At 42.4% G+C, this 24,181-nt stretch overlaps 1 protein-coding gene across 3 annotated transcripts in view; it reads right to left on the reverse strand.

Annotated features, from left to right (window-relative positions):
- Window positions 1-24,181, reverse strand: part of tet3 (tet methylcytosine dioxygenase 3) — a 70,769-nt gene that overhangs the window by 30,589 nt on the left and 15,999 nt on the right. For 2 of the 3 annotated variants that reach the window (XM_008121818.3, XM_016997846.2), the window contains exon 3: window positions 1-1,315. This exon is cut by the window's left edge and continues 1,203 nt beyond it. In XM_008121818.3, the coding sequence (XP_008120025.2) occupies window positions 1-1,315 (1,315 nt within the window). Of the gene's footprint in view, window positions 1,316-11,244; window positions 11,601-24,181 lie in introns of those variants that run through there. The other variant, XM_062961463.1, reaches the window with a different exon arrangement.

A 24,181-nucleotide genomic window follows, 5' to 3' on the forward strand; every position in this document is an offset into this window, starting at 1 on the left:
TCTGTGCCGCCTGCTCCTCCTTCACCTTGGCGGCCCGGCTTTTCTCCGGCGGCCGCTTGAAGTCGGCGTGCAGGCCCTCCATGCCAGCGCTGTCCAGGAGCTGCTCCAGATTGGCCATGGGGTCGATGCTCAGCGGCGAGGCAACGGCATTCAGGCCCCAGGGGCCACTCCTCGCCCTGGCGACCTCCTCCTCGCCCCACATCTCGGGAAAGTCTGCCTTTTGCGGAGTGGAAGCAACATTGGGGAAAAGGCCCAAGGTTTCCGGGTGACCGTTGCAAGGGTCAAGGCGGTAGCGGCCTGAGTCCTGAGTGGCCTTGGCTCCCGGCGACCAAGAGGAAGGGGGCGAGGACAGAGGGGGTCCCTGGAAGAGGCGCTGGCCCCTGAACTGTGGCTTCAAGGCCGGATACGAACCAGAGGCAGACCCCGATAGCACCGAATTGGGGCGAGGGGCCGGGAAAGGTGGAGTCTTGGGGGCGGCCTCAGGGAGGACGGCCGAGAGCTGGGTCAGGGCTTCGATGGCAATGGCCGTCTGGAGGCTGATGTTCTTCTCCTTGGCGATGCTGAGGGCGCTCTGGGAGAGGGGCAGGGCCTCCAAGGGGCACCGGGGTGGTTTCTCCTCGGGGGCTGCCTCCAGGTTAGTAGCACCGTTGCTGAAGGGGGCCGGGGTCGTCAGAGGGGCCGGGCACAACGGCTGCGGCAGTGGCTGCCTCCCGCCGGCCAACCGGATTTTCCTCTCCAGCCACTCCAGGTAGTCCGGGCACTCGGGCCCATCACAGTTGCAGTTGGGGGGCTTGACGCCGTGCCTGGCTAATGCCAGGGCCGCCTGGAGGGCGCTCAGGTCCTCGGGCCCGTCGGACGCAGCAGAGGGCCCCGAGGGGCTCTCCCCGGCCTTCATCTCAGCATTGAACTTCTCGTAGAGCCGGACACTCAGCAGGGAAGGGGAGGCCAGCGGGGGAAGCCCCTGCGAGGACATGGCCGCCTCCACCGCCGCCGAGAAGGCCACCAGGTTCTGGGCATCCTCCAGGTTGGCGTTGCAGGAGGAGGAGGACGAGGAGGAGGCTGGGGGCCCTCCATGGTTCTCCCAGCCAGTCACCTGGTCGGCACACAGGCCTCCCAGCCAGGATCCTCCGTCGGACAGCATGGCGCTGCCTCCTCCTCCTCCTCCTTCCCGTCCTCCTCCTCGTCCGTCCATCCGCCCCCCTCCGCCGCCATTAGTCAGGCCTCCACTCAGCCTCCTTTCTTCAGCCTGGTGAAAGGGCCCCTCTTCCATTTGGCCTCTTGGGGGTCCATCAACCGAACTGCCCTCCAAACCAGTCTGGAAGACAAAAAGGAGGGAGAGGGAGACAAGAAAGGGTGAATGCCAAAAGGACCTATCGATTCATTCCGATTTAGCTCCCAAACAATACATTGCTAAATCTAAGCTAGCAGGTAATTTCACGTATCACCATTGTTCCATATGCCCACCATTCATACAAGCAAAGTTTTTTAAGACTCATCATGCTGAATTTCAATATAAAATAAATCATTTTGCTACTTGCTCCAAAGAAAGGGTAATGTCCTAAGGCTTGGTGTCCTAAGCCTTTGGATGTGGAGCTAGAAGCACATATCATGGGGGCAACAGCATCAGTGTTATTATTGGCTTCGACTCGGTCTGGACTAAAGTTTGTGTACAAGGTTTTTGTGGATGAATGGCTCAAGTATTTTGTATTGTTTTACATCTGTATTTAACTACAGTAAAATGCAAGAAAGAGTCAGAATACCAGAGAACGGAAGAATGAAAGCCTCTCTCTTTGGCTGCAAAAACTGAATATTCCTTTTGTATTTTTTGGGCCAACTTCGGAAGGAAAAAAACTCCCAGGATTTTAGTCAAAGTTACACAAAGTTGTGGTTTCATGGAATTATGGGGAAACTCTGACACACAGCTGCAAGGCTTGAAAGGGGGAAATAATAATAATAATAATAATAATAATAATAATAATAATAATAATACAGTAGAGTCTCACTTATCCAAGCTAAACGGGCCAGCAGAAGCTTGGATAAGCGAATATCTTGGAAAATAAGGAGGGATTAAGGAAAAGCCTATTAAACATCAAATTAGGTTATGATTTTACAAATTAAGCACCAAAACATCATGTTAGACAACAAATTTGACAGAAAAGGCAGCTCAATACATGTTATGTTGTAATTACTGTATTTATGAATTTAGCACCAAAATATCATGATATATTGAAAACATTGACTACAAAAATGGCTTGGATAAGAAACTTGGATAAGCGAGGCTTGGATAAGTGAGACTCTACTGTACTTATGTCTTTAATCTATATATATAAAAGGGTAATGGAATCACGGCACCGGACAAAACAACTAAACTAAACACCCCACAACCTCAAAAATTGACAGCACAACCTCTCATCCACGCCTCTACATTCATACAACAAAAAGAAAAGAAAAATAAAGTTCTAGCCACAGCAACGCGTGGCCGGGCACAGCTAGTCTTTTATATTGTTGTGTATTGGCATCGAATTCTGCCAGTTTTTTAAGCCGCCCTGAGTCCCTTCGGGTGAGAAGAGCGGGATAGAAATGATGGAAATAATAATAAATAATAAATAAATAAATATATTACTCTTACAACAAGCTGCACATCCCTTATCTGAAATGTACCCAAATCCAAAATGGTCCATCTGGGTGGCTGGGAGAGCGGCACCTTTGCTTTCTGATGGTTCCAGAGCACATAGACTTTGTTTCCGGCTCCAATAATAGTAGGTACATTCAAGCTATATGTACAACATTCATAGGAAATGGATGGGTTTCATATTTATACACTTAGGGCCCATCTCCAAGATATTGGAGTCCGGGCTGTGGCGCAGGCTGGTGAACAGTCAGTTGCAGCCAGCTGCAACGAATCGCTGTGACCGAGAGGTCATGAGTTCGAGGCCAGCTCGGAGCCTGCGTTTGTCTCTGTCTTTGTTCTATGTCAAGGCATTGAATGTTTGCCTTATATGTGTAATGTGATCCGCCCTGAGTCCCCTTCAGGGTGAGAAGGGCGAGATATAAATACTGTAAATAAATAAATATTACAATATATATATATATATATATATATATATATATATATATATAGGTAATGGAATCACGGCACCGGACAAAACAACTAAACTAAATGCCCCACAACCTTGAAAATTGACAGCACAACCTCCCATCCACGCCTCTACGTTCATACAACAAAAAGAAAAGAAAAATAAAGTCCTAGCCACAGCAACACGTGGCCGGGCACAGCTAGTGTCCATATATGGAAAGGAATGCCAATACGGAAAGCTCCAAAATGGTGCAAATGCCAGGTGCAATGTGTGTAAGACTCTCATCTCTGGCTTATTCACAGAATCCTAGAGTTAGGAGAGACCCGCAGAGGACATCCAGTCCAACCCTCTTCTGCCGGGCAGGAAAAGCAAAATCAAAACACAGGAGAGAAGGCTAAGCAGGCCTTGGGAAGAGGGCCAAGCGGAGGCCGCCAAGAGATTTTTGACCGACTTGGAAGAGGCTCAAGCCGCGGCCAGATTGGCCTCCTCTGCCCTTCCCTTTAGCCTCGCCTGGACACTGTTTAGAATCCTAGAGTTGTAAGGGAATGCCAAGGACCATCCAGTCCAACAGTTCTGCTAGGCAGGAGGACACCATTCAATCCCTCCTGACAGATGGCCACCCGGTCATTGATATGTTTTATATTAGATATGTAGTATGTGAGTGGAAAGTTGGAGGAATCCTGGAGTTGGGAGGGAACCCAGGGACCACCCAGTCCAACCCCCTTCTTTCTGCCAGGCAGGACACCATCTAACCCCTCCTGACAGATACCCATCCAGCCATAGATCTGCTAGATATGATTGCTTGATTAAGAGAGAGAGAGATGACAGATATTATATATACAAAATGAGGGGCCCCTGGTGGCACAGTGTGTTAAAGCACTGAGCTGCTGAACTTGCGGACCAAAAGGTCCCAGGTTCAAATCCGAGGAGCGGAATAAGCTCCCGCTGTTAGCCCCAGCTCCTGCCAACCTAGCAGTTCGAAAACATGCCAATGTGAGTAGATCAATAGGGAAGGTAACAGCGCTCCATGCAGTCATGCCAGTGGCCACATAACCTGGAGGTGTCTATGGACAACGCCAGCTCTTTGGCTTAGAAATGGAGATGAGCACCAACCCCCAGAGTCGGACACGACTGGACTTAACGTCAGGAGAAACCTTTACCTTTACCTTATACAATATGAGATTGTGGTGAGCAAAAGACAGATTTGTGCGGTGAATCCGCTCAAGGTTTTAAGCTGGACTTCAAAGGGCTTTCCCCCCCAATTCCTCCGCATTGGTTTCAGCACATCGGAGAGTTCTTTCAGGCCAAATTGCAAAACGGATTCGCTGCTGCACCGACTTCCACCCGGCGCAATCCAATGCAAACAACAACAACTCGTTCCTTTCCCGGTCTGAAGGCCGCTCTATTAATATTAACTCCGCTTCCCTGATTTCTAGGAATACGAATAGCAGCGACAAACATCACCTGGTTTTGGCAAATCAGACCTATTTCATTGACAACAGAGATGTGGAAATGCTCCCAAAGAACGTCTTTATTTCCCAGTGAAAGCAATGCGGTGCACATGTCAGGGATCTGTGGAACGCTGCCACCGTTCCTCGAAACACAGGCACTCTTTCGGACGCGGCACAGTCCGATCTATCTGGAAGTCTTCCCCAATCTGTCAGGAGGAGCTTCCAGTCCAAAGCTGTTGCCGGAAGACGTGGCTCCGCAGCACATGGGCCTCCGTGCCGTCCAGAAACGCATGAAAACAAGGCCACGCTTTTGCTCAGTGACCCCAAAAGACAATTCTAGAATCATGCTTTAGCAATCCATGGATCTGTGCCTCGGATGTGCCTTTTGATACAAGGTTTGGGAGCAAGAAAGTCTGTATTCTTCTTCAAAAGGCTGTTGCCACGCAAGACGACGGCAACAACGATGGTGATCGCATTCAGCCAAATTGCAAACTGTGCACCAGTCCCAGAAACAAAGTAGGCTGTCCTCTCACAAGCCCAGGATTATAATCCAATCCGACTCTTACAAGTCAAACAAGCAGTCAAAGAAGAAGAACATGCCCTGGCAGAATATGTAAAGCAAAGTGAAGAACCTGCTTTGATTGAAGTCAAAAATCAGAAACTCCTCAAAGCACAGCAGACAAAAAACCAGTACAAGAAAACCACACTACAAACTAGAGCTGACAACTGGCACAACAAAACATTGCATGGAAAGTTACTTGACAAAATTGAAGGAAAAGCTGATAAGGAGAAGACCTGGCTCTGGCTCACGAATGGGACCCTGAAGAAGGAGACAGAAGGCCTGATCCTTGCAGCCCAGGAGCAAGACATCAGGACAAAGGCAATTCAGGCCAAGATCGAAAAATCAGCTGATGACTCAAAATGCAGACTGTGCAAGGAAACCGATGAAACCATTGATCATATCCTCAGCTGCTGTAAGAAAATTGCACAGACAGACTACAAACAGAGGCACAACTATGTGGCCCAAATGATTCATTGGAACTTATGCCTCAAGTACCACCTGCCAGCAGCAAAGAACTGGTGAGATCACAAACCTGCAAAAGTATTGGAAAATGAGCACGCAAAGATACTGTGGGACTTCCGAATCCAGACTGACAAAGTTCTAGAACACAACACACCAGACATCACAGTTGTGGAAAAGAACAAGGTTTGGATCATTGATGTTGCCATCCCAGGTGACAGTCGCATTGACGAAAAACAACAGGAAAAACTCAGCCGCTATCAGGACCTCAAGATTGAACTTCAAAGACGCTGGCAGAAACCAGTGCAGGTGGTCCCGGTGGTGATGGGCACACTGGGTGCCGTGCCGAAAGATCTCAGCCGGCATTTGGAAACAATAGGCATTGACAAAATTACGATCTGCCAGCTGCAAAAAGCCACCCTGCTGGGATCTGCGCGCATCATCCGAAAATACATCACACAGTCCTAGACACTTGGGAAGTGTTCGACTTGTGATTTTGTGAAACGAAACCCAGCATATCTATCTTGTTTGCTGTGTCATACAACGTCGTTGTGTCAATAATAATAATAATAACAACAACAACAACAAATGTATTCAGCCAAATTGGAAACTGTGCACCAGTCCCAGCATGAAAGTAGGCTGTCCTCTCACAAACGCAGGATTATAATCCAATCCAATGCAATATCATTTAATAATAATAATAACAACAACAACAAATGTACTCAGCCAAATTGCAAACTGTGCACCAGTCCCAGCAAGTAGGCTGTCCTCTCATAAACCCAGGATTATAATCCAATCTAATGCATTATTATTATTGTTGTTGTTGTTGTTGTTATATTATAATTATTATAATAATAACAACAACAACGAATGTATTCAGCCAAATTGCAAATTGTGCACCAGTAGCAGCAGCAAAGTAGGCTGTCCTCTCACAAGCCCAGGATTATAATCCAATCTAATGCATTATTATTGTTGTTGTTGTTGTTGTTATATTATAATTATTATAATAATAACAACAACAACGAATGTATTCAGCCAAATTGCAAACTGTGCACTAGTAGCAGCAGCAAAGTAGGCTGTCCTCTCACAAGCCCAGGATTATAATCCAATCTAATGCATTATTATTGTTGTTGTTGTTGTTGTTGTTATATTATAATTATTATAATAATAACAACAACAACGAATGTATTCAGCCAAATTGCAAACTGTGCACCAGTAGCAGCAGCAAAGTAGGCTGTCCTCTCACAAGCCCAGGATTATAATCCAATCTAATGCATTATTATTGTTGTTGTTGTTGTTGTTGTTATATTATAATTATTATAATAATAACAACAACAACGAATGTATTCAGCCAAATTGCAAACTGTGCACTAGTAGCAGCAGCAAAGTAGGCTGTCCTCTCACAAGCCCAGGATTATAATCCAATCTAATGCATTATTATTGTTGTTGTTGTTGTTGTTGTTATATTATAATTATTATAATAATAACAACAACAACAAATGTATTCAGCCAAATTGCAAACTGTGCACCAGTAGCAGCAGCAAAGTAGGCTGTCCTCTCACAAGCCCAGGATTATAATCCAATCCAATGCAATAGTATTTAATGATAATAATAATAACAACAACAACAACGAATGTATTCAACCAAATTGCAAACTGTGCACCAGTCCCAGCAAGAAAGTAGGCTGTCCTCTCACAAGCCCAGGATAATAATCCAATCCAATGCAATATCATTTAATAATAATAATAATAATAATAACAACAACAACAACAACGAATGTATTCAACCAAATTGCAAACTGTGCACCGGTCCCAGCAAGAAAGTAGGCTGTCCTCTCACAAGCCCAGGATAATAATCCAATCCAATGCAATATCATTTAATAATAATAATAATAATAATAATAATAATAATAACAACAACAACAACAACAACAACAACAACAACGAACGTATTCAGCCAAATTGGAAACTGTGAGCCAGTCCCAGCAAGAAAGTAGGCTGTCCGCTCACAAACCCAGGATTATAATCCAATCCAATGCAATATCATTTAATAATAATAATAATAATGACAACAACAACAACAAATGTATTTAGCCAAATTGGAAACTGGGCACCAGTCCTAGCAAGTAAGTAGACTGTACACTCACAAACCCAGGATTGCAATCCAATCCAATCCAATCCAATGCTACTGTTGTTATTATTGTTATTGTTGTTATTATATAACAACAACAATGATGATGAAAGTATTCGGCCAAAATCGCAAACCAGGCACCCGTCCCCGCAAGAAGGTTGGCTGTAATCTTAATAGCACAGGATTGCAATCCAATCCAATGCTTCTATTATTATTATTATTATTATTATTATTATTATTATATAAAATAATAACAACAACCATGATGATGAAAGTATTCAACCAAATTGCAAACCAGGCACCAATCTCCGCAAGACAGTTGGCTGTAATCTTAAAAGCACAGGATTGCAATCCAATCCAATGCTTCTATTATTATTATTATTATTATTATTATTATTATTATTATTATTATATAAAATAATAACAACAACCATGATGATGAAAGTATTCAACCAAATTGCAAACCAAGCACCAATCTCCGCAAGACAGTTGGCTGTAATCTTAAAAGCACAGGATTGGAATCCAATTCAATTCTATTATTATTATTATTATTATTATTATTATATAAAATAATAACAACAACCATGATGATGAAAGTATTCAACCAAATTGCAAACCAGGCACCAGTCCCCGCAAGAAGATTGGCTGTAATCTTAAAAGCACAGGATTGCAATCCAATTCAATTCTATTATTATTATTATTTAAAAATAACAACAACCATGATGGCGAAAGTATTCAACCAAATTGCAAGCAGGGCACTAGTCCCAGCAAGAAAGTAAGCTGTCCTCTCGCAAGCCCAGGATGGCAATACAACCTAATCTAAATGTCATTGATGGGTCACATTTTGTTTTCTCTGCACAGAAAGTGTGTCGAATCTGTGCCTCGGCTTAGGACGCTGCTCACGGTCTCTCCTCCCCATCCGCTTCTTTGTTTCTTCCCAGCAACGAAAACCAAGCCGACTCACCAGAGCCTTTTGTGTCTTCGTTCATTCCCAAACCCACCCACTTAATTCCTTGCACACACAAAAAAAAACCACTATCAGCACAAAACCCTCGGGTTTTCCTTCATCTTTTGTGGACAAAAATCCTCCTCCGGCGTCAAGGCCCCCGGTTAAGAATCTGCTAACCTGCAAACACTGACACACACACATAGATACATACTTTCATACAGACACACATATCCATCTGATTTCGGATTATTCCTGACATCTCCCCAGAGAGAAAAACAATGCAAGGGAGGGTCGGACTCAAAAACCGTACAGAAAGCAAGAAACAGTCAGAATACCAGGGAAGAAGGGAAGAATGAAAGCCTCTCTCTTTGGCTGCAAAAACTGGATATTCCTTTTGTATTTTTGGGGCCAACTTCGGAAGGAAAAAAACTCCCAGGATTTTGGGCAAAGTTCCATAAAGTTGTGGTTTCGTGTAATTACAGGGAAACTCTGACACACAGCTGCAAGGCTTGAAAGGGGGAAATAATAATAATAATAATAATAATAATAATAATAATAATAATAATGGGATCTGCACACACCATCTGAAAATACATCACACAGTCCTAGACACTTGGGAAGTGTTCGACTTGTGATTTTATGATACGAAATCCAGCATATCTATCTTGTTTGCTGTGTCATAACATAATAATGATAATAACAATAATAATAATAATTTCACATTGACGAAAAACAACAGGAAAAACTCAGCCGATATCAGGACCTCAAGATTGAACTTCAAAGACTCTGGCAGAAACCAGTGCAGGTGGTCCCAGTGGTGATGGGCACACTGGGTGCCATGCCAAAAGATCTCAGCCGGCATTTGGAAACAATATCCATTGACAAAATTACGATCTGCCAGCTGCAAAAGGCCACCCTACTGGGTTCTGCGCGCATCATCCGAAAATACATCACACAGTCCTAGACACTTGGGAAGTGTTCGACTTGTGATTTTGTGATACGAAATCCAGCATATCTATTTTGTTTGCTGTGTCATACAACGTCAATAATAATAATAATAATAATAATAATAATAATAATAAGACTTTGACAAAATCATGATCTGCCAACTGCAAAAGGCCACCCGACTGGGATCTGCGCATCATCCAAAAATACATCACACAGTCCTAGACACTTGGGAAGTGTTCGACTTGTGATTTTGTGATACGAAATCCAGCATATCTATTCTGTTTGCTGTGTTATACAACGTCATTGTGCCAATAATAATAATAATAGACATTGACAAAACCACGATCTGCTAACTGCAAAAGGCCACCCGACTGGGATCTGCGCATCATCCGAAAATACATCACACAGTCCTAGACACTTGGGAAGTGTTCGACTTGTGATTTTGTGATACGAAAGCCAGCATATCTATTCTGTTTGCTGTGTCATACAATGTCGTTGTGCCAATAATAATAATAATAATAATGATAATAATAATAATAACAATAATAATAATAGACATTGACTAAATCACGATCTGCCAACTGCAAAAGGCCACCCTACTGGGATCTGCACGCATCATCCGAAAATACATCACACAGTCCTAGACACTTGGGAAGTGTTCGACTTGTGATTTTGTGATACGAAAGCCAGCATATCTATTCTGTTTGCTGTGTCATACAATGTCGTTGTGCCAATAATAATAATAATAATAATGATAATAATAATAATAACAATAATAATAATAGACATTGACTAAATCACGATCTGCCAACTGCAAAAGGCCACCCTACTGGGATCTGCACGCATCATCCGAAAATACATCACACAGTCCTAGACACTTGGGAAGTGTTCGACTTGTGATTTTGTGATACGAAAGCCAGCATATCTATTCTGTTTGCTGTGTCATACAATGTCGTTGTGCCAATAATAATAATAATAATAATAATGATAATAATAATAATAACAATAATAATAATAGACATTGACTAAATCACGATCTTCCAACTGCAAAAGGCCACCCTACTGGGATCTGCGCGCATCATCCGAAAATACATCACACAGTCCTAGACACTTGGGAAGTGTTTGACTTGTGATTTTGTGATATCTTGTTTGCTGTGTCATACAATAAAATAATAATCACCATCATCATCATCATCATCATCATCACAAAACACAGCCCAAAGCGTTTCCTCTCCCCTCTTTGAGCATTAAGAGGGTGTCTCAGAGATTGGTGCTCCAACCCAGGAAAATGCTTACAAAACAAACAAATATATATGGCAAAATATACACAAAGGGCTTTCCTTCATGGCCTGAAGATTTTGGAGATTTCGGACCTGTCTGTGGGAGAGACAACCCGGTTTTGTCCAAGATGGCATCTGCCCCAGAAAAAAAAATGTAATGTGCAAACTCAGCGAGAAGAGGACAAAAAACATGATGCACCATCCAGCAAGGGAGGGAAAAGCCTCGATTTGGGTCAAGAAGAAGAAGAAGAAGAGGGGGGAGATCCGGCTTAAGCACTTTTGCACTGACACAAAGAAGGAGACAGATACACACACAGACATCTTGGAAAACTGCACGGCAAAGAGAGAGAGAGGCGGAGGGAGGCAGGCAGAAGCAGGCAGGACTTACGTGTGCAGAGTCCTCCTCCTCCTCCTGCTTTGCGCATGGGAAGGCAGCATGAGGGGCCCCCCGGGGAAGGGCAAGGCCGGGCCCCATGGAGGAAGGCAGGGCAGCTCTGCGGCCCCGCTCAAGAAGACCCTCCAAAGAGCTCCCCCTCCCCTCGGCCAACAGCTGCCGGGGCCATTATCCCTCCTGCATTCAGCACGTAGCGGCGGCAGCAGCCGTCTCAGAAAGCAAGAGAGCAGAGCATCAGAGGCAGCCCAGGAGGAGATGGGCGCATCATGCACACCAGGCCTGGTGGCCGGACAGAGATGCCCTCTGCACATGGGGCAGAACGAGGATCAGACCCCAGGAAGCCCTCCGGCAGGGAGGCCTGGGCCTCTGGATGGGTCTCCCCAGCAGGCACACATGTACAAACACATGCGCCCTTTGAAGCATGGGACACACACATGAAAATATGGACAGATGCATCTTTTAAGCCTGGGACATGCATCCTTAAAAATATGGACACATGCATGAAACTATGGACAGACACATCTGTTAAAACACTGGACATGCATCCTTTAATATATGGACACACACATGAAAATATGGACAGATGCATCTTTTAAGCCTGGGACATGCATCCTTAAAAATATGGACACATGCATGAAACTATGGACAGACACAGCTGTTAAAACACTGGACATGCATCCTTTAATATATGGACACACATGAAAATATCGACAAACTAATCTTTTAATCATCCTTTAAAATACAGACACATGTATGAAAAGATGGAGAGACACATCTGTTAAAACACTGGACATGTATTCTTTAATATATGGCCATACACGTGAAAATGTGGACAAACTAATCTTTTAAAATATGGACACATGCATGAAAATATGGACAGACACATCTGTTAAAACACTGGACATGTATCCTTAAAAATATGGACACATGCATGAAAATATGGACAGACACATCTGTTAAAACACTGGACATGTATCCTTAAAAATATGGACACATGCATGAAAATATGGGCAAACTAATCTTTTAATCATCCTTAAAAATATGGACACATGCATGAAAATATAGACAGACACATGAAAATATGGACAGACGCATATTTTAAGTCTGGGACATGCATCCTTAAAAATATGGACACATGCATGAAACTATGGACAGACACATCTGTTAAAACTCTGGACATGCATCCTTAAAAATATGGACACATGCATGAAAATATGGACAGACACATCTGTTAAAACACTGGACATGTATCCTTAAAAATATGGACACATGCATGAAAAGATGGACAAACTAATCTTTTAATCATCCTTTAAAATATGGACACATTCATGAAAAACACTGGACATGCAGTGTCCTCCTTTAAAACATGGCACACACATCCTTTAAAATATGGACACACACATGAAACTATGGACAGACACATCTGTTAAAACACTGGACATGCATCCTTTAAAATATGGACACATGCATGAAAAGATGGACAGACACAGCTGTTAAAACACTGGACATGCATCCTTTAAAATATGGACACACACATGAAAATATGGACAAACAAATCTTTTAATCATCTTTTAAAATATAGACACACACATGAAACTATGGACAGACACATCTGTTAAAACACTGGTCATGCATCCTTTAAAATATGGACGCACACATGAAAATATGGACAAACAAATCTTTTAATCATCTTTTAAAATATAGACACACACATGAAACTATGGACAGACACATCTGTTAAAACACTGGGCATGCATCCTTTAAGATATGGACACACGCATGAAAATATGGACAGACACATCTGTTAAGCCTAGGACATGCATTCTTTAATATATGGACACACACATGAAATTATGGACAAACTAATCTTTTAATCATCCTTTAAAATATGGACACACGCATGAAAATATGGACACATGCCTCCTTTAAAACATGGCACACATGCATCCTTTAAATATGGGCACATGCATGAAAATATGGACAGACACATCTGTTAAAACACTGGACATGCATCCTTTAAAATATGGACACACGCATGAAAATATGGGCACATGCATCCTTTAAAACATGGCACATGCATCCTACAAAAAATAGACACACGCATGAAAATATGAACACACGCATGAAAATATGGACACATGCATCCTTTAAAACATTGCACACACATCCTACAAAAAAATAGACACACGCATGAAAATATGGACACATGCCTCCTTTAAAACATGGCACACACATCCTTTAAATATGGGCACATGCATGAAAATATGGACAGACACATCTTTTAATTATGGGACATGCAGCCTTTAAACTATGGAAAGATACATTTTTTTTGAAATATAAACGTTAATATGGACAGACACATTGTTTAAAATATGGACACATTCATTGTTTAAAATATGGACACATTCATTGTCTTAAAATACACACATACACATTATTTAAGAAACAGATACATGCGTTCTTTAAACTACAGGCACATACATTCTTTAGAACATGTGTTCTTTAAATGATGGACTAGATGGTCCATGTGGTCTCTTCCAATCTATTATTATTCTGTGATCCTTTAAATACGGACACATATGATTATTATTATTTTATTATGACACAGCAAACAAGATAGATATGCTGGATTTCGTATCACAAAATCACAAGTCAAACACTTCCCAAGTGTCTAGGACTGTGTGATGTATAATACTAATTATTATTATTATTAATAATAATAATAATAATAATAATAGACACTAGACACTTGGGAAGTGTTCAACTTGTGATTTTGTGAAATCCAGCATATCTATCTTGTTTGCTGTGTCATAATAAAATAATAATAATAATAATAATAATTATTATTATTATTATTATTATTATTACTACTACTATTATTATTGTTGTTGTTATTTTCTACCTCGCTTTATCTCTGAAAAGACCCAAAGCGGCTAATCCTAAAAGCAATACAAATACAATTTAAAACTTTTAAAGTGTGCAAAGCATAAAACAGAGTTAAAGACATAAATATTAAAAGCAGTAAAACAATTAGACAAATGTATTAAAACACAGGCGCGTGCATTCTTTTAAAATACGGACAAAGGCGCATGATTTGAAGGAGACACGCGCATTCTTTTGCAAATTGGTGGGTGCATTCTTTAGAACATAGGCATGCACGTGTTTTAAATACGGATAGGTGCATTCTTTTGCAAATGGATGCACACATTCTTTGAAACAAGGATACAAATGTATGCATTCTTGAAAGTATGGAGACAAGGGTCCCGTTCCCCGCAAAAAAGCATCCACATTTTGCAGGATTCTGCCCCAAACCCTGCAGTAGTCATCTCGCTCGCGGCCTCAGATGACCCCATGCGGAAGTGGCGGTGCTCCGTGCGAAAAAGGCACACGGAAGCATGGCAACGGCAATTGCGTCCACCGCCTTTCTCTCCTTCTCGAGGCCACTGTTTTGGACATTTGAGCATCGTTTTGGGCATTTGAGCATCACCAGAATGAAGTCCCCTTCTTGGAGAGGCACAAAGCCGGGTCAAACCGGGCCAAACGGCACGGAAATGCAAATGCTCCGGTGCCCCGTTCTTCCCTTGCTAGGCCATGCAACCAGTCCGTCAGCTGCCGATGTGGCCGCCAGCAAGAGCTGAAATACGTCACAGAGAAGGTGACGGAGGCTACGTTTCTCCACGGTGCAAAGGCTCCTGTGCAGCAAATCTTGGCCTCGTTTCCCACCCAAAGACCAGGACCAACCAATGGCCATTTCGGCACCAATGGCTGGAGAGCGGATCCCATTGCACCCATCCAAAGGATCCCGCAGGCAGAGAGTCAAAGAATCCTTCTCATCCTTTTCCGCCCAAAGCTTCGGAGGCGCTCAGAGGTCTTCTCTCATAATAATAATAATAATAATAATAATAATAATAATAATAATAATAATAAAGTAAAGTAAAGTGAAGAACCTGGTTCGATTGAAGTCAAAAATCAGAAACTCCTCAAAGCCCAGCAGACAAAAAATCAGTCCAAGAAAACCGCACTACAAACTAGAGCTGACAGCTGGCACAACAAAACATTGCATGGAAAGTTCCTTGACAAAATTGAAGGAAAAGCTGAAAGGAGAAGACCTGGCTCTGGCTCACGAATGGGACCCTGAAGAAGGAGACAGAAGGCCTGATCCTTGCAGCCCAGGAGCAAGACATCAGAACAAAGGCAATTCAGGCCAAGATCGAAAAATCAGCTGATGACCCAAAATGCAGACTGTGCAAGGAGACCGACAAAACCATGGATCATATCCTCAGCTTCTGTAAGAAAATCGCACAGACAGACTACAAACAGAGGCACAACTATGTGGCCCAAATGATTCATTGGAACTTATGCCTCAAGTACCACCTCCCAGCAGCAAAGAACTGGTGGGATCACAAACCTGCAAAAGTATTGGAAAATGAGCACGCAAAGATACTGTGGGACTTCCGAATCCAGACTGACAAAGTTCTGGAACACAACACACCAGACATCACAGTTGTGGAAAAGAAAACGGTTTGGATCATTGATGTTGCCATCCCAGGTGACAGTCGCATTGACGAAAAACAAGAGGAAAAACTCAGCCGCTCTCAGGACCTCAAGACTGAACTGCAAAGACTCTGGCAGAAACCAGTGCAGGTGGTCCCGGTGGTGATGGGCACACTGGGTGCCGTGCCAAAAGATCTCAGCCGGCATTTGGAAACAACAGACATTGACAAAATTACGATCTGCCAACTGCAAAAGACCACCCTGCTGGGATCTGCGCGCATCATCCGAAAATACATCACACAGTCCTAGACACTTGGGAAGTGTTCGACTTGTGATTTTGTGATACGAAATCCAGCATGTCTATCTGCTAGGTAAAGGTAAAGGTTTTCCCCTGATGTTAAGTCCAGTCATGTCCATCTCTAGGGGTTGGTGCTCAGCTCCATTTCTAAGCCGAAGAGCTGCCGTTGTCCATAGACACCTCCAAGGTCATGACTGCATGTGGGGCCGTTACCATCCTGCCAGAGCAGTACCTATTGATGTATTCACACTCTGGGTGTCGGTGCTCATCTCCATTTCTAAGCCAAAGAGCCGACTTTGTCCGTAGACACCTCCAAGGTCATGTGGCACGACTGCATGAAGCGCCGTTACCGTCCTGCCAAAGCAGTACCTATTGATCTACTCACACTCTGGGTGTCGGTGCTCGTCTCCATTTCTAAGCCGAAGAGCCGGCGTTGTCCACAGACACCTCCAAGGTCATGTGGCATGACTGCATGAAGCGCCGTTACCGTCCTGCCAAAGCAGTACCTATTGATCTACTCACACTCTGGGTGTCGGTGCTCGTCTCCATTTCTAAGCCGAAGAGCCGGCGTTGTCCACAGACACCTCCAAGGTCATGTGGCATGACTGCATGAAGCGCCGTTACCGTCCTGCCAAAGCAGTACCTATTGATCTACTCACACTCGGGGGATCGGTGCTCGTCTCCATTTCTAAGCCGAAGAGCCCGCGTTGTCCGTAGACACCTCCAAGGTCATGACTGCATGACCCACCGGAGCAGTACCTATTGATCTACTCACATTTGCACATTTTCGAACTGCTAGGTTGGCAAAAGCTGGGGCTAACAGCAGGAACTCACCCGCTCCCCTTATTTGAACAGCCGTTCAGCAGCTCAGCAGTTCAACCCACAATGCCACTGCTATCTATCCAGAATCCCGAGAGCGGAAATAACAATGTGACCCACTGGCTAACTAAGTGTGAAATGTCACCCGTGGCCGATGATGGCTGTGCTACATTTCCAATGGAACCAAACCCTAACTGGCTGCTAGTTTCAAATGAATTTCAAATGAAATGGAACGAATGGGCCTTGCAAGGAGAGAGGAGGCAAGTCCACCCTGTTAATATTAACTCTGCTGCCTTGATTTCTAGGAATACGAGAAGCAACGACGACAAACATTGCATGGCTTTTGCAAGTCAAGCTGATTTCACCGGCGACGGAGACGTGCAAATGCTTCCAAAGGGAAACTACGGCATTAAGGGAAAGTTAGTGTGGGAAAACGGGGCCTCTCCGCCTACAACCGTTTCGTGTCCCAAAACCATCTCTGGACAAACCAGTTCCGGAGGCATCAAAAGCCGGAGCAACAGGTTTGGTTTGGAGACAAGGAAAAACAGGAGGGAAAATAAGACACAACAGTCCCAGGGCCTTTTCCACAAACCTCCCGCGAGAACGTTTTGCACAATTTCCCCAACTTTCTGCACCTTGGTTCCTTCCCTATCATAGAACTCTAGAGTCTGGAACTGACCCTAAGGGCCATCTAGTCCAACCCCCTTCTTTTTCCTTTTTTTGTAAATAGTTTTTTTATAAAGTTTTCAATTAAACATATACAGTGAAAGAGTGAGAACAATTATAGGATAGAGACGAGAAAGAAGAAGAAAAAGAGAGAGAATAAAGGTAGGAATAATAACAAAAAGGTAAAAAGAAAAAAAATACAAAAAATAAAAATAAAAATACAAATACCGTATATACTCGACTATAAGCCGACCCGAATATAAGCCGAGGCACCTAATTTTACCACCAAAAAACTGGGACTCCAGTATAAGCCGAGGGTGGTAAATTTCAGAAATAGAAACAGATACAGCAGAGTCTCACTTATCCAAGCTTCTGGATTATCCAAGCCATTTTTGTAGTCAATGTTTTCAATATATTGTGATATTTTGGTACTAAATTTGTAAATACAGTAATTACAACATACCATTACTGCGTATTGAACTACGTTTTCTGTCAAATTTGTTGTATAACATGATGTTTTGGTGCTTAATTTGTAAAATCATAACCTAATTTGTTGTTTAATAGGCTTTTCCTGAATCCCTCCTTATTATCCAAGATATTTGCTTATCCAAGCTTCTGCCGGCCCATTTAGCTTGGATAAGTGAGACTCTACTGTATCAATAAAATTACATAAATTGAGGCATCAGTAGGTGAAATGTTTTTGAATATTTACATCAAGCTCAAATTTAAGATAAGACTGTCCAACTCTGATCAAATCCTTATTCTCATCTTCTTCAATGTCAATGTGCTCATGTATCCTTTTAATAATAATAGAGTAAAATAATACATGTAATAATAATAATAATAAATACAGGAAAATAATACATGTAATAATAAATACTAGAGTAAAATAATAAATGCAATAATAATAATAATAAGATCAGAGTGAAATAATAAATGTATTAATAATAACAATAAAAATAGGGTAAAATAAATGTAATAGTAGCAACAATAACAGAGTACAATAATAAATGTAATAATAACAGAGTAAAATAATAAATGTAATAATACCAATAATAACAGAGAAAAATAATAAATGTACCATATATTCTCGAGTATAAGCTGACCCAAATATAAGCCAACCAAGATCCTCACCCGAGTATAAGCCGAGCGGGGCTTTTTTAGTCCTAAAAAAATAAATGTAATAATACCAATAATAACAGAGAAAAATAATAAATGTACCATATATTCTCGAGTACAACCTGACCCAAATATAAACCAACCAGGATCCTCACCTGAGTATAAGCCAAGCGGGGCTTTTTTAGTTCTAAAAAAATAATAAATGTAATAATACCAATAATAACAGAGAAAAATAATAAATGTACCATATATTCTCGAGTATAAGCTGACCCAAATATAAGCCAACCAAGGTCCTCACCCGAGTATAAACCGAGCGGGGCTTTTTTAGTCCTAAAAAAATAAATGTAATAATACCAATAATAATAGAGAAAAATAATAAATGTACCATATATTCTCGAGTATAAGCTGACCCAAATATAAGCCAACCAGGACCCTCACACTAGTATAAGCCGAGCGGGGCTTTTTTAGTCCTAAAAAAATAATAAATGTAATAATACCAATAATAATAGAGAAAGATGATAAATGTACCATATATTCTCGAGTATAAGCTGACCCAAATATAAGCCAACCAGGACCCTCACACTAGTATAAGCCGAGCGGGGCTTTTTTAGTCCTAAAAAAATAATAAATGTAATAATACCAATAATAATAGAGAAAAATAATAAATGTACCATATATTCTCGAGTATAAGCTGACCCAAATATAAGCCAACCAAGGTCCTCACCCGAGTATAAACCGAGCGGGGCTTTTTTAGTCCTAAAAAAATAAATGTAATAATACCAATAATAATAGAGAAAAATAATAAATGTACCATATATTCTCAAGTATAAGCTGACCCAAATATAAGCCAACCAGGACCTTCACACTAGTATAAGCCGAGCGGGGCTTTTTTAGTCCTAAAAAAATAATAAATGTAATAATACCAATAATAATAGAGAAAAATAATAAATGTACCATATATTCTCGAGTATAAGCTGACCCAAATATAAGCCAACCAAGATCCTCACCCTAAAAAAAGGGCTGAAAAACTAGGCTTATACTCGAGTATATACAGTAGATCAGAGCCAGCCAACGTGCTAGCAAGAAGCAACAACATCCAACACAGAGAGAGATATTAAAGGAATCCTTCCATTAATATGTTTGTTGTTGTTGTTGTTGTTGTTGTTGTTCATCCCGATCCCAGCCCGAGTCTTCTGGCAACCCTTGCCTTGGGCCAGGTAGTGAAAGGTTATGTTTGTAGCCTTGGAGCTGCAGCCCAGCCTCTTAATAGGTGACTTATTATGGCTTTTTTAAAAAAAGGGAAATGCAAATAGTGCGGCATGGAGCTACTCATGCATGTGTGTTTGTGTGTGTGCCTTTGCAGCTGCCTCAGCAGGTTCTGGGCCTTTAAAGAGCCTCCCGGCCAACTCCCCAAAAGAAAACAAAGGGAAACTCAACCTCATCCTGGGCTGGGACTGGACCAGCCGGTTCTGATACGGCACTCCCTCCAGTCCCAGGCTGGGAAGAGGCTCAAAAGGAAGAGCGAGGCGGGCGCTTCACTCCGTTCATTCAGGTGAACCATAGACACCCTTTGGGAGCCCTTCCAAACCCACAGCCTTTTACTTTTGAAAGTAGGGAGAAAAGTGGGATAGAAATAAATTATTATTATTATTATTATTATTATTGACACAACGATGTTGTATGACACAGCAAACAAGATAGACATGCTGGATTTCGTTTCACAAAACCACAAGTCGAACACTTCCCAAGTGTCTAGGACTGTGTGATGTATTTTCGGATGATGCGTGCAGATCCCAGTCGGGTGGCCTTTTGCAGTTGGCAGATCGTAATTTTGTCAATGTCTATTGTTTCCAAATGCCGGCTGAGATCTTTTGGCACGGCACCCAATGTGCCCATCACCACCGGGACCACCTGCACTGGTTTCTGCCAGAGTCTTTGAAGTTCAATCTTGAGGTCCTGATAGCGGCTGAGTTATTATTATTATTATTATTATTATTATTATTAGAAACACAACAAGATGAGTCCACAGCAGACACTCTGCTGGCTGTTGTACTGGATTATTATTATTATTATTATTATTATTATTATTAGAAACACAACAAGATGAGTCCACAGCAGACACTCTGCTGGCTGTTGTACTGGATTATTATTATTATTATTATTATTATTATTATTATTAGAAACACAACAAGATGAGTCCACAGCAGACACTCTGCTGGCTGTTGTACTGGACTATTATTATTATTATTATTATTATTATTATTAGAAACACAACAAGATGAGTCCACAGCAGACACTCTGCTGGCTGTTGTACTAGATTATTATTATTATTATTATTATTATTATTATTATTATTAGAAACACAACAAGATGAGTCCACAGCAGACACTCTGCTGGCTGTTGTACTGGATTATTATTATTATTATTATTATTATTATTATTATTATTATTATTAGAAACACAACAAGATGAGTCCACAGCAGACACTCTGCTGGCTGTTGTACTGGATTATTATTTATTTATGTATTTATTTATTTCCAGAATATATACCCCGCCCTTCTCACCCGGGGGGACTCAGGGCGGCTTACACAGTTGGCAATATTTAATGCCAAGAACATAATAATAAAACAAAAACCGTACACATAATCAATTAAAACTATAAAAATACATCATTAAAATACATTATAAAAATTAAAACATATGTAAATTAGATCCATTTGTCTAAAAACCTCATGCTTCAGCCTTCAATCGGACCATGTCGACGTTATCATATTACTCGTTAAAAGCTTGTGCACACAGCCATGTTTTCACAGCCTTTCTGAAACCCAGAAGAGTTGGGGCTTGTCGGATATTTGTGGGGAGGGTGTTCCACAGCCGGGGAGCCACCACCGAGAAGGCCTTGTCCCTCGTTCCCACCAGCCGCGCCTGCGAGGCAGGTGGGACCGAGAGCAGGGCCTCTCCAGATGATCTTAGGGATCTAGCTGGCTCATATGAGGAGATACGTTCGGATAAGTAAATTTTGTCAATGTCTATTGTTTCCAAATGCCGGCTGAGATCTTTTGGCATGGCACCCAGTGTGCCGATCACCACCGGGACCACCTGCACTGGTTTCTTACAGAGTCTTTGAAGTTCAATCTTGAGGTCCTGAGAGCGGCTGAGTTTTTCCTGTTGTTTTTCGTCAATGCGACTGTCACCTGGGATGGCAACATCAATGATCCAAACCTTTTTTCTTTTCCACAACTGTGATGTCTGGTGTGTTGTGTTCCAGAACTTTGTCAGTCTGGATTCGGAAGTCCCACAGTATCTTTGCATGCTCATTTTCCAATACTTTTGCAGGTTTGTGATCCCACCAGTTCTTTGCTGCTGGCAGGTGGTACTTGAGGCATAAGTTCCAATGAATCATTTGGGCCACATAGTTGTGCCTCTGTTTGTAGTCTGTCTGTGTGATTTTCTTACAGCAGCTGAGGATATGATCAATGGTTTCGTCGGTTTCCTTGCACAGTCTGCATTTTGGGTCATCAGCTGATTTTTCGATCTTGGCCTGAATTGCCTTTGTTCTGATGTCTTGCTCCTGGGCTGCAAGGATCAGGCCTTCTGTCTCCTTCTTCAGGGTCCCATTCGTGAGCCAGAGCCAGGTCTTCTCCTTATCAGCTTTTCCTTCAATTATTATTATTATTATTATTATTATTATTATTATTATTATTATTATTATTATTATTATTATTATAAACACAACAAGATGAGTCCACAGCAGACACTCTGCTGGCTGTTGTATTGGATTACACATCAGACACTTCTGAAGTGTCTAGGACTTATTATTATTATTATTATTATTATTATTATTATTATTATTATTAGGTAAAGTTTTCCCCTGACGTTAAGTCCAGTCGTGACCGACTCTGGGGGTTGGTGCTCATCTCCATTTCTAAGCCGGAGAGCCGGCGTTGTCCATAGACACCTCCAAGGTCATGTGGCATGACTGCATGGAGCACCCTTACCTTCCCGCCGGAGCAGTACCTATTGATCTACTCACATTTGCATGTTTTTGAACTGCTAGGTTGGCAGAAGCTGGAGCTAACAGTGGGTGATCACTCTGCTCCTAGGATTCGAACCTGGGACCACAAGTTCACAGCAAAACACTTTAACATACTGTGCCACCGACGGCCCCCAATTTAATCTGATTTCATGTTTTATTATTTTAGGCACTATGTAGTGCCGTTTGTAACAGGATATGAATATGGCAAATTGATAAATAATAATGCAAAGAGCCAGCATGAGGGTGCCGTGGTTTGTGCGCAGGGCTGCTTGCTCTGCACAAACCCCCTCTGCTGCAAGAAGGCTGGACTAGATGGCCTCGGAGGGTCCCTTTGGGTTCTGTGAAGCCTGTTTTCCAAGTTGCGGCAGCCTTCCTTGCTTGCTTGCTTGCTTCCTTCCACAGCATTAGCATTCGCTGGCTACTAGAACATCACATCGGAGGAGAGCCCCCTCCGTTCACTCACTCAGTCGCTTCCATCAGAGCTATTTTTAGCCCCTCCGTCTCCAGGCATGAATGGAGAAGGAGGAGAAGGAGGAGTGGAGTGACGGAGGAGAAGAGGAATGACGGCATCCCTCCATCCGCCCCTGTCGCCTGGTACGTGAGAAGGAGAGTTCCCTTGCCGCTTGCAGAGCAGCTCCTTCTTTCACTCCTTCCTTCTTTCTTTCCCTCCTTCCTTCTTTCACTCCTTCCTTCTTTCTTTCCCTCCTTCCTTCTTTCCCTCCTTCCTTCTTCCTTCCTTCCTTCTGCTCTCCCGCTCTTCCGCCCTTCCGCCCGCTCTTCCTTCCTTCCTTCTTTCCTTCCTTCCTTCCATCTTTCCTTCCTTCCTTCCTTCTTTCCTTCTTTCCTTCTTTCCTTCCTTCCTTCTTTCCTTCCTTCCTTCCTTCCATCTTTCCTTCCTTCCTTCCTTCCTTCCTTCCTTCCTTCCTTCCTTCCTTCCTTCCTTCCTTCTTTCCTTCCTTCTTTCCTTCCTTCCTTCCTTCCTTCCTTCCATCTTTCCTTCCTTCCTTCCTTCTTTCCTTCCTTCCTTCCTTCCTTCCTTCCTTCCTTCCTTCCTTCCTTCCTTCCTTCCTTCCTTCCGCCCTTGCTTTCTTCCTTCCTTCCTTCCTTCCTTCCTTCCTTCTTTCCTTCCTTCCTTCTTTCCTTCTTTCCTTCCTTCTTTCCTTCCTTCCTTCTTTCCTTCCTTCCTTCCTTCCTTCCGCTCTTCCTTCCTTCCTTCCTTCCTTCCTTCTTTCCTTCCTTCTTTCCTTCCTTCTTTCCTTCCGCTCTTCCGCCCTTCCTTATGCCCTTCTATAAATATCTGGGCATATTACAGCTGGACAACATCAAGCATGAACATGTGAAAACTGTGGTCAGCAAAGAATACACACAAAGGGTCAGAAAAATTCTCAAAAGCAAGCTCAATGGAGGCAACACCATCAAGGCCATAAACACCTGGGCCATACCTGTCATAAGATATACTGCTGGCATTATAAACTGGACACAGATGGAACTGGACAATT

The sequence above is a fragment of the Anolis carolinensis genome, unplaced genomic scaffold (genome assembly GCF_035594765.1).
Source record: "Anolis carolinensis isolate JA03-04 unplaced genomic scaffold, rAnoCar3.1.pri scaffold_8, whole genome shotgun sequence".
Taxonomy (NCBI): domain Eukaryota; kingdom Metazoa; phylum Chordata; class Lepidosauria; order Squamata; family Dactyloidae; genus Anolis; species Anolis carolinensis.